Below are 12461 nucleotides of genomic sequence, written 5' to 3'. Positions count from 1 at the left end.
ACTCCTGTTTTCGCGCGTTTCCCAGTGTCGTGACATGTGTTTATAACAAATCCGTAATTCTCGCTAACGAGAATTTATATTGTTTTACCGTTTTATCAAAAAGTAAAGCATTTCATGGATTAATATTTCAAGAGAAGTCTTTCACCATTACCTTCTGTAAACCCTGTAAATTATTTGAAAATCTGTGAACCAATGCCAGGGGCAACCGAGGCCAGGGGCAACCGAGGCCAGGGGCAACCGAGGCCAGGGGCAACCGAGGCCAGGGGCAACCAAAGCCAGGGGCAACCGAGGCCAGGGGCAACCAAAGCCAGGGGCAACTGAGGCCAGGGGCAACCGAGGCCAGGGGCAACCAAAGCCAGGGGCAACTGAGGCCAGGGGCAACCGAGGCCAGGGGCAACCAAAGCCAGGGGCAACTGAGGCCAGGGGCAACTGAGGCCAGGGGCAACCGAGGCCAGGGGCAACTGAGGCCAGGGGCAACCGAGGCCAGGGGCAACCGAGGCCAGGGGCAACCGAGGCCAGGGGCAACCGAGGCCAGGGGCAACTGAGGCCATGGTCTCTGTGGCCTGTGTGTAATTACAGGCCTGATCCAATCATGATCCAACTGATTCCCAGGTACATTAACAAATTTCATGACTCGATGTGTCGACCCAGAGCAGATTCTTTCTCGAGGGCCTTTCTTCATTCTTTCGTCAAAACGACACGCCATTAACTATTTTTGTGCATTTATACCGTAGGTCCTTCTGGTTGGTAAGAAAGTTCTATTTTCCGATTCTCAAATAATTAGATGGGGTCTTTATCTTTCAGATAGCATGCCTTGGGGAGGCTGCCCGAAGTTTCAACGTTTTCTTTGTCAGAGTACGATAGGTGGGGGAGGGGTGGGGTGTTGTCTGAGGTTTTGTACAACCTAAACAGTGGAGAATGTGGATTGTTTCAACAGTAGAAGCAAAGGAGGATATCAGGAAGTAAATTATGCAACACACACATTGGAATAGGTTAAAAAAAAAAAACTCTTCTTTGTTTTCCTTTCTCTTTTTCAGGGGGGGGGGGGGTAGAAGCTTTACGTTCCATCCGGAGGCAGAGCAATATGTAGTTACACGACTGGGACTCGAACCAACACTCTGCTAAACAGAATCACCAGAGTTTAAATTCGGTGCTCGGCCACGACACTCCCAAATTTATAGATTTGAGTAATGAAATTGACGCATCAAAAATAGAGGGGAAAAGAAAAACACCACGTCCCGTGAGAAATCTGTTTCATTTCCTTGTTTAATATTACAATGAAAACAACAAATCAGGCAGTACTTCATGCATATTACACTTATCCTTTCATACAATCAAACTCAAATTACATGATTTTCTTTTTCCTTAAGGGTGACTAAATTAATTCATAATATATATAAAGAAATACATATGATACAGCGATTATTAATTTGGTTCCAACATAAAAACTTCAATCTTATGTACAATTATTTTAGCACATATTATCTTCCATAGGAAAATATTTTAAGAACGTTATTTATTATAAAACAAGGAAATAATTAAACCATGTTTCAAGTGAAGCGATTGAACAAACTATGAGCTTTTTTTACGATCCAAGAACTTTGAAATAACGCTGAAATAACAGACCTGTATGCTTCGTTGTTGATAAGGCAGGGCCACCAAGGCATCTTTGGCATGTTTGGTAACGGGCGCCCTCCGAGGAAATTGCAAAACTTTAAGGGAACATTTTAAGGCAATGACCATAAGCCTTTTTGAGGTATGGCGGACACAATGCTACAACACTGTAAAGTTGTGGTAAATTTGTGCGTATTGACCATAGAAATAGAACGTATGTTATTCAGTGAAGTGCACATTTTAGGTGACGCGGCGTTTACACGTAAACCTAATGACCACCAACATGGTGAGCGTGGCATCAGTCGCGGCATGTGACGCGCGCGTATCACGTCCACCATACCTCAAAAAGGCTTAAATGGGAATCGCCTTCATTGCCTCCATGAAGTATCAAGCCTGAAATAATATTCATGAAAAAGAACTTTCTGGTCTCATATATAATAATCTGTGAAGATTTAAACACAAACTTATATCAAATTATCAAGTGGTCTTCAGTTCTCAGATATGAAACCAATTCTGATTATTAAAAAAAAAACAGTCTTATTTTCAAAAGCTAAGATGATTTGTTTTTATTGAGACTGCTTTTACCTTAATGAAAATTCTCTTGCAGGCAATGCAAGTATTTTGCCAATTTCTTTCTAAATTTGTTCTTTGTTTATGATACAGTGAGAATTTATTCAAAGGAAAAACATCTCATAGTGACTTTTATATACATGTATTTTAAATTTTAAATTAAATTTCTTTGAATACTTATATCTAAGAATCTTCACCAATGATTCGCATCTTTCCAACTTTGCAACAACTTTTTCAGGGGAATTTTTTTCCAAATGCGTCCTTCAATTTCATCTCCTAGGCACTGGACACGTAAATGATAGATAGAAACTTATTTGGCTCACTCTGAAATATACATTCTTTGAGACAGAGATAATTAAAAGACATCAGGCCCGAAGCCCTTTTTAGGCATTTGAAAGCACACAAACTTGTGCAACAAGGGTGTTTTTTTCTTTCATTATTCTCTTGCAACTTCAATGACCAATTGAGCCCAAATTTGTACAGGTTTGTAAATTGATGCATACATGTATGTTGGGATACATTAAGTGAGAATACTGATCTTTGACAATTACTAAACGTGTCCAGTGCCATTTAAAAATCTACAATAAAAATAATAATGCAATGACAGTTACAGCTCCTCTTTAAAAACATAATTTGTTTCATTTCGATGAATTACATATTTGTACATAAACAAAACACATAAATACAAACTCGACATGTATAAATTATGCCCCATGTTAGCATAGCCAACACCAAAACCGGGGATAGAAACTTTAGACAATTGTCTTTACATTTTACTAGCAGTTCTTAACATGCTTTTATCAATTAACACAAAAGTGCAGTAATATACTGTACTGTTCCTAGAACTATAGTCTCTTGTCATCATCTTGCCTTGCATAAAGGCAGTGCAAGCCAAAAATAGCTCGCGTGTAAATTCATGGATATGAAATTGCGTCCATTATCGCTCAATTTCAAAAGCATTTGAAATTTAAGCAAAACTTTCTGAGTCTTTTACTGAGAAAGTGGACAATTCTTTTCAAGAAAGTAAAAACATGTCAACACACATAATGTTCATATTCATTGTGGTTTTACCCATATACAACGAGTGTGTTAGCAATGTATACACAGAACTTTCCAGAGCTCTGTGAAAAAAAACCCACAGGCATATGACTCAGGTAGGATTCGAACCCACGACCCTTGCAATTCTAGAGCAGTGTCTTACCAACTAGACCACTGAGATCGCCCGGTAGCTAGAGGCAGTTCGAATCCTATATTTTATAATGTTCGTGTTACATTATCTCCAACACCACTCATAAATGTTTGATCCAATTGACCTTTGTAAGGTCTCGTCAAATTTCATTTCATTCTCTTTGAAATTTTAAATGTTCACATAAAATTTATTTTACCTTCAACTTTATAGATGAAGAAATATCAAAACTACATCTACAGATAGTTCTTGTCAAAGCCTGTTCAGTAACTTGACGGGGGTAGAAAAAAAGGAAGGAAGTTTCATTTTTAGATGTGGGAGGAAAACCTCACAGAGTTATTCCTGGGAAAACCACCGCAGTCGGATAGGGACTAAAAACCCAAACCACATAATGCCCCCGGCGGGATTCGACCAGATTCCCAGAGGTGGAAGGCACCGAAAGATACCACTACGCCAACCTGACCACCCTGATAAAAATTACCGAATGATTTCATAGCATTAAAATAAATCTATGACAATGGATAACAAAAATCCTTTCACGTTAATAAAAACTTTTTCTCTTCCACGATCTTAACAAACCAGGAACTAATTGTATTACAATTTCCTTTTGCTCCACAATCAAAGATTTTGGATTACCAGATGCAAAATTCAAGTCAAAATAGATCTAAACGAAAGTGATATTAGTTTTTGAAATGCTTTGAAATTCTATTCTTAAACAAACAAAACACTTTCTGTCTCGTAGCAACTGTTTAAATAACAAATATTGAACTTCCACTTCCATTGTTTCAGCATGCTAGCATTAGTGGATATACAGTATTTCTATGAATTAAGGACCTTTCCACAAGGTTTTCAGTATAGCATTGGTTGATATCAAATAGCACTCTGTCCACTTGACTGGTTTTCAGCATGCTAGCAGTAGTGGATATATTTCTATGAATGAAGAACCTTTCCACAAGGTTTTCAGTTGGTTGATATCAAATAGCAACCTTTCCACTTGACTGGTTTTCAGCATGCTAGCAGTAGTGGATATATCAACAAGGGACCTTTCCACAAGGATTTCAATGCTAGCTTTAGTGGATATACTTCTATCAATTGGGAACCTTTCCACTTACATGATTTTCAGCACAGCATTAGTGGATAGTATAAGTAACCTTTCCTCTTACATGATTTTCAGCATGTGGGATGTATATCAAATAGCAACCATTCCACTAACTTGGTTTTCAGCATGCTAGCATTAGTGGGTATACTTATATCAAAAAGTTACATTTCCACTTACAACATGGTTTTTAGACATGTCAGAATGCAAGCATTTATAGTGAATATACATGTACTTGAAATAGCAACCTCTCCACTTTAGTGGATATAGTTATATCTAACAGTGGACACACATCCACTTCAGTGATATCGATGTCGGCAGCTTTTCCAAACACCTATTTTTCAGCATGTGATAGCATTAATGAGTGCACACAGTTAAATCTTATAAGGGCACGTCAAAACCACTTCAGTAATCCACCTCTAAATGTATTAGTGATCAATTATCTGACCAACTTCTTTCGCAACTATCAAATCCACGTCTCCACTTCCCTATGTATTTGTGGACAAATATATAACCAGCTTCTGTGGGTTCGTCTCAGTCGGATGCCTTCTCATCACAGCCTCCACTTTCTTCGCCCCGAAGATCCCCGACAAATGATGAAGAATATTCTGCCTCCCTTGTTCCTCCGATGAGCTTATCTTAGCGGGCTCAGCGGGTCTGTACGGCCCTCGTGTCATGGGTTGGGGGGAGGGCGGGTAGTTCTGTCGACTGGGCTCGTTGTGGGAGGGGTACCCTTGAGAAACGGTAGGCCTGGGTGGGGAGAACATCCTCTGGTCGGACGACATCGGGGAGGATTGGCGCCTTGAAGGGTAAGGCAGGGGTTGTGTTGTACCCTGTAAAGAGATAAAAGACAACTTGTTTAGAATAGATACCAATCACCGGGTCCCAATCCCCAAGTGATTTTTTGTTACAGACCATCCTAAGTCCCAAAATGTTTGAACCTTGAAAAGATTAGTGTGCCTCTTCAAGTGGTATAAACAATTATTGTTATTATTACGACCGGGATTTGAACCCAAACTCAGATGGAAAGCAAACAATATAGTTGAAATTGTCTTGCCCCAAGAGAACAAGTGTCACGACCGGGATTTGAACCCAAACTCAGATGACTTGGCAAAACTTTGGTGCAGTGCAGCTCTCTACCCCTTGCCCACAACACGTTACAGGGTACAATTCTAGCGTGGTACAGCATTAATTGTTTCTTGGGGTCAGTTGAGAAGGTTACCCAAGTCTCCTGACGATGACTAAAGCAAGGTAGTCGAAACGTTGAGACCAATTTAAGAACTGACTCCAACTTCGTACAGTTAATCACGATCCTACATGTATATAAGCTAGAGTGGTACATGTAGTCCCAGCCTATTTTGCTATTATACCATCCGCCCGGGTAATAGTTTAAAAAGCAGGACAGTTCTTTTCAGAACTGAGAAGTCTCCCAAACCCCAAACATCTACTCCGCGGTAGTAGAATAACGCAATACAGCTAGCTCTCTAAGAACAAACTCTACCTGGCGAGTACATGTAGATACACACATGGTGTTACCGCAAACCAAATGTTACCCAAACAGAACGAAATTGTCAATATTAACTACTTAAAAGGATTTTTAGGGTTGCTGGGTTACACAAGACTTGCCTACTGGCCCGAATTGCTCAGATGTATTGGTCGAGCATCATCTTCCCAAAAGGAAATAAAGTCTTGGACAACGATTGATTCAAAGGAAGGGAGACAGGTTTTAAGACCTACCTGGTTGTCGGCAGGGTGGGATGGCTGCTGCATCCGCCCTAGGAACTGCTCCCCACTGTGGTACTGAGGTTGCCTGTAATTATTGAAGCTATGTTGGGGCTCCTGCGGCAACTGCATTCCACTATAGAAAAAAAAAAAAAAATCAGAATTTGTAAGATCGGTCACGTTTTAAATAACACTCGGGTACATTTTGGGGGGTTGGTCTTGACCAGCAAGTTTGCATAGCAAACTTATTCAGATTGAACTTGTAAAACTAATAAATAAACTTCAACTTCAACTTGTACACAGAATACTAAAATATTGAGTAGAAAATGGTGGTTTTTATTCTAGTAGCTATACAATTTCAGGCCTGTATGCTTCGTTTTTGAAGGGGCAAGGGCACCAAGGCGTTTTCTCATTGGTAAAGGGCTCAAGAGCACCAAGGCAATGACCAAGGGGCATGGAGGCAATCGCCTTTATTGCCACTGTGAAGTACACATGTATCAGGCCTGGGGATGGTCTTGTCCAGCGAGTTTGTACAGCAAACCTTTTAAGACTGAACTTGTTTTGTGCACACAGAATGCTAATATTGAGTAGAAAATGTTTTGTTTTTTTAGTAGCTTATAATAAAATCTTGAGAAGTCATTCCCTGTACTGTGAGACTTACCTTTGAGGATCTTGCATGCCGAGCCTCTGGAAACCTGAAACTAGCTCATGAGACGGTCGCCTCTCAACATTGATCCCAGAGGGATTAACACCCAGTGATTCACCCGACCCGTATATAGTTGCTGGCATGGACAATCTATTGCTGTTGTGTGATTCCTCAAACTGCGCGTACCCCCTCTCCGGCTGATTGGGAGTGAAGTAACTTTGGAGCGGCACTGTGAACATGCCTTGCTGGTTGGCTCTCTGAGAGTTTGACGGGTAGTTGGGTAACGGTGAGGTATGTCCCGCCCTCCCTAATGGCGGGGTGTTAAGATGCCGTGGAGACACCTGACTAAGGGACTGATGTCCTCCTATGTTCTGATGATACCGCTGTTGGTCTTGTCCCAAATATACCTCGTCCCTTTGGTAGGGTGCTTGGGGCGTTGGTTCTTTTGCATATGAATGATGCGGGGAGCTAGACTTTGTCGATACCAGCGACGTGATTGAATCGGAGACGACGCTCTTGCGCTGGGGGCTCCATTGCGTGTTTGCTCCGGGTAGCGGGGCGGTTTGCCAGTCGGGTGTGGTGGTCACCTCCTCCGGGGGCCGGTAACCAGGGATGGGTGCCGTGGATGCGGCGGTAAATCTCGGGCTGTTGCTGCGCTCATTGTTCAGTTTCGCTGCCTCCTTGCGCTTTTTGTCGTGCTCTTTCAAGGTCTCGCTGATGGATTTCATTGGTCGGTTTGGGCGGTCCGAGTGGTAATACTTGCACTTGTTGCCGTAGGTGCACTTCTTGCCGTATGGGCAAGCCTGGGGAAGGTGGTCTGGCATTGTTGGTTTCATGCGGAGGAAGTTGTCCAGGCTAGGGCCGTATCTACCGAGAGGGTCATCGGGGGGCATGAACCTGAAACAATCAAATAAAAACATAAAAATACTGACTTTAAATTTGTACTTGCTAAACTCTAAATTTGTCAGGCAAATTTGGGCAAAGGTAACCTTAATACATTATATACTTCCTCCCCTTCGTACGCTATACCAGAATGGTAAGCTTGGCCCGGTGATGAGCAATTGTTGTTTGGGCTTACAGTAAAATTAGCTACGGCAATGTTTATCTATGTATGTATACATACCTAATTCCAGCCCTGTATAATAGGCCTACGTACATTTAAGGGTTTCAAAACTTGATCAGGCATGCCAAAAGGGTCAGTAAGATTTTAGGGGTAAACTTAAGAATTGATACATCCCTCAAGTTATTTTCAGCTGTAGTTTGTTTGGCAATTCTTCACTTCACTCCCTTCAGCACTTTGTAATTTCCTGTGATTTATACAATCCATCTCAGAATGACCTTCCGTCAACTGTGTGACCTCGTTTAAATTGGTCATCTAAACATCTAAAAAAGGAACTTGCACTTTAAAAAAAACCTGACAAATCTTGATTTTCACCCTGAGGAAATTAAATTAAAAAAAAAAAACGGACCTCTGTTTAATTATGTAACCATTGAAAAATCCATGTAGTTTCAGATTTTTAGGGGGGAAATTTCCCAAATTATTTCACAAGTTCAGTATTAAGTCATTTTCGGGGATAGAAAATGATACCATTTCCTGTCCAAGTTCTTATCTGGTGTTTTGCCAAGTTGTTGACTTTCCAGGATTTGGGACGCTTTCGATGCTCTGACCTTTAACCTACACGTACATGTATTGAGGAAGTGATGGGCTGTTGTGTACATGTACCTATGGCTTTGATGTCTGTAACATGGTAGTGTACACATTGTATGTCTTTCATGTCTGTACCATAGGCATAAAATATTTGTTTTTTTCTTAAAGGCACGATACAGAACTGGTAAGAAATAAAAGTCGTGAAGATCAGATTTATGCATAAAAACTTACACGGTCTAATGATGTTGATAGTAGAAAACATCCTTTGAAATATTTCGGTCTGAAATGTCATATTTGATGAGAAATAAATAACAAAATTTCATGTCTGGAGTTTATCGCTCAGTGAGCATTTTATCCATTTTGTTTTTCGGTTTTTCACTGTTCTCTCGTGACCCAGATGGCCGATCGATCTCAAACTTCTACAGGTTTGTCAGTTTATGCATGGATGGTGGATTACATGAAGTGCTTACACTGCCAGCAACTATTTTGTTAGCAAAACCAATTCCATGATGTTCCTTCAACTACTTGAATTGAAACACAACCTCATTGACCAAGACACAAAGGTTTAGCATAACACCGTCCCTGTCATTTCTTACAGGGAGGTTTAAAAAAAAACAAAAAAAAAAACAGTTTTCCTTTTCAAATCACAGTTCTGCCTGGCCTACACTGAACACACCAGGGGCTATCCGAAACAAGGAAGTTCAGAGCACAACTAAAGATACCTGACAACAATCATCAAACATCAATAGGAGACAACAAAAGTGCCATTGTTTGGCAGGCCCAGGGTACTCATGGTTTCAGATAGTGTTGGGACAGGGGCATCCCCTTACGAAACCCTACTCAACTATCTTTGTTTAGTTTTCATTTGAGGCGCCGCCACAATTTTCTTTGTTCTGGGTTATCACTACACTCTGTATACAGAGCATGAATCTGGCCATAAAAATGCAACATTTTTGTGGTTTGTTTGTCTAGTTTCATTCCTCTTGAAATAAGAGATTTAGTACGTCCTGGCTAGACTGTGGTCAACTTACATGTACTTTTTATATTATGAGCTTGTTTGTGAGTTACTTTTTGAAGTAATCTTTCAAACATGACCTCATCTTCCAAACATGCATCGATCTTGCTTCCCCTCCTACTTAAGTAGTTCCATCATGTTTACCTCTTAATCTCTTACTGGATTTAGTATCGCTTTTGCTTGAACGTTTCTGCCATCTTTTTGCTTATTATAAACTTGTTGTATTATCTCTGATCTATATTAGGTATCTCATGGAAGTGCAGCTATTTGTAACTCCAATGTTTGTCTCTCCTTTTCTTTGCGTGTCTCAGTCTGTCGGTTTGTAATTTGTTTGTTATCGAGCTTTAGTTTATATGTTTGAATTTCTGCTTAAAATCAAAACAGCCCCTACTCTATTTATACATGATCTCGCTTAGATTGTTACTATTGTTAGTTTTGCTTTACTCCATTACATGTACAATGTGTACTATAAATATAGAATGAGGCCCTACATGTACATGTAAATGTGACTCGTATCTCGCCAAATGTATTTTTGCTAACCAGAAAGTTGCTTAGAAGCATAATAATCTGCTTAAAAGCAGCCCAAGAATTGGGCCTTGTTTATAAATATTGTAAATCATATTACTCCGCGGCCAAGTAAAAATTTAAAAAGCCCTCTTGTGTTTGCCTTACCTGTCACTCACAAAGGCGTACATCAACAGCCGTTCCTCGATAACTTTCCTCCACTCTGGTTTCTCGTTCTGAATGTCTCGGAAGTTGTCGTTGGAGACGATAATTCCGTCCTCTTCTACGGCAGTGCGAAGGATGTAGCGATCGTCGTAGCAGACAATGCGTCGCCCGCCGCTACGACGAGAGGGCGTCCACGTTAGGAATTTCTGTTGCTCCAATCTGGTCAGGATGTCTTGGTCTGTAAAGAGTACATCAGAGAGCTAAGTTTATATTTCACATTTTTACTAATTAAAGGCAGTGGACACTATTGGCAATTACTCAATTAAATTGTATAGCATAAAAACCTACTTGGTAACGAGCAACTCTGATGACCAATTGAGCTCAAGTTCTCACAGATTTGTTATTTTATGCATACTGTTGAGTAACAGCAGGTGCGAAGACTAGCCCAACTTCATCAAGCTTATAAGCACAAACATTTGCTTAGCATGAGATTTCTTCCCTGATAAAAACAGGCTTACCAACCAAATTTCCATTTTTTGCATATCGCTTGTTACTGGTATTCAGCTGTTGTTTGGTTATCCTAAAAATCATGTGGAAATCTGGTTGGTAAAATCCTGTTTTTATCAAGGAAGAACTTTCATGCTTAGCCCATTTTCGTGCTTACAGGCTTTATGAAATTGGGCCCTGATGTCAACACTACAGTATTCAAAGATTGCTAGATGTTCCACACTCAGTGACATCAGGGGAATTTCCCTAGCTGTTAATTCAATCTTCGCCTATTGTTAATCTCACCACAGGGGGGCCAGGGAGGGGGGGGGGGGGTATAGAAGGAACAAAAGAAAGCCTTGATCATTGACTAATCTGCTTTCATACAAAACGGTTTCAATTGTTCTCGATACACAACTTCCTTTCCTGCCAGCTCAACACATAAACAAAAAGTTGTTTTGAGGGTAGATGTTTGGTGGGTCGTTAAAAATCATACATGGTGGAGGTGGAATGAACTTATCGGATGAAAGCAAAAAAAAATACTAATTTTGCACCAGTTTGGGTACAGACTGGGTGCACTGAATGAAAAGAAAGTATGTAAAATATACGCCCATTCGGGTTTATGGGTACTGGAGTGGGTGCTTCCTCCATGGGGTGATGTATTGTGATGAAAGAAAAGAATGTATTTTGCAACCAACTGGGTTCTGTGGGGGTGGCTACAGGCTTGTTACAATCATGATGACAGGTAGCTTGTCGACTTATTTTATGCCCATTTGGGTACAGAGGGGTGACGAAGAGTCACCAAAGAGGGATTAACTACCATTTGCAGAGGCCTGGGGTATAACAAAAGGGCTTCCCCCTACTATCCAAAATGAAAGGGGATTTGAAAAGTTTGGCAACGCTTTAAACCCACACCCACACTGGGTGCCACTGAGCAAACACCCACTATCAGACTATGTACACATACCTCTTATGAGTCATTAAACACCCATTTGGGTGCTTGGCAACACTGGGTATTATGTTTAAATGTGACTCACGGGACAAAAAACATGGATGTCTAAAAAAAAAAATGACTGGGTATGCTAAGAACAAAACAAAAATTCTGCAAGCCAACAATGATTGCTCAAATTTATAAACACATTTTACATGGGGATAAAGACGCCCATCTGGGTGTTGGGTAACGCTTGGTAATAAAAATGCGACTCATATATTACAGGAAAAAAATATTTTTGTGTAAGGTGTGACTCGTTTGTCAACACACACTTTGCAAAATCCTGGTTCGGTAAAACACCTCATTCAAAACAAAAATGTATGAACAGATCATCAGTACTTCTGGAGATGATCACACAAGCTTCAAATGGGCTCCCTCCCTTACCTATAGATATTCCTTCTTGTACGCCTGGATGATTTTTTTAAAACAAAATAAGAGGGCGCCCTATGTGGAAATTGTAAATTTCTACTGGAGCATTTTAAGGGCACCAATGCAATGACCAGGGGGCATGGAGGCAATTGCCATTGTTGCCTCCATAAAGTACCAGGCCTACTATGTGTGACTGGTATCTTGCTCACTTCTGCTTAGCATGCAAAGGTTTTAAAACAGTATATGAGCTCAATTTTATTTAGTTGGAATTTCATTTGGCAATCAAAATAAATATTTGATTTGGGGTATCGTTTATCAATTTTACACTTCAATTGCTGTTTTTCAACTAGATGTATCCTTCAACTATGCTGTCAGAATGATAGTATTTTTTTTATTTTTTATTTGCTTTGTTAAATCAGTTTTATCCCAAAATTACCTTTTCTTCATTA

At 40.3% G+C, this 12461-nt stretch overlaps 1 protein-coding gene across 3 annotated transcripts in view; it reads right to left on the bottom strand.

The window, feature by feature from the left end:
* Positions 1 to 1254: 1254 nt before the first annotated feature.
* LOC139947086 (uncharacterized) overlaps positions 1255 to 12461 on the bottom strand; it is a 29552-nt gene continuing 18345 nt past the window's right edge. For all 3 annotated transcript variants that reach the window (XM_071944921.1, XM_071944922.1, XM_071944923.1), the window contains 4 exons: positions 10170 to 10404; positions 6850 to 7731; positions 6204 to 6324; positions 1255 to 5299 (listed from right to left, as the gene is read on the bottom strand). In XM_071944921.1, coding sequence (XP_071801022.1) covers positions 4955 to 5299; positions 6204 to 6324; positions 6850 to 7731; positions 10170 to 10404 — 1583 coding nt within the window. In that variant the 3' untranslated portion in view covers positions 1255 to 4954. The remainder of the gene's footprint in view (positions 5300 to 6203; positions 6325 to 6849; positions 7732 to 10169; positions 10405 to 12461) is intronic.

Source organism: Asterias amurensis, chromosome 14, assembly GCF_032118995.1.
Source record: "Asterias amurensis chromosome 14, ASM3211899v1".
In the NCBI taxonomy this organism is placed as follows: domain Eukaryota; kingdom Metazoa; phylum Echinodermata; class Asteroidea; order Forcipulatida; family Asteriidae; genus Asterias; species Asterias amurensis.
Note: the sequence above shows the minus strand (reverse complement) of the source record. Positions and strands in the feature narration are given on the sequence as shown.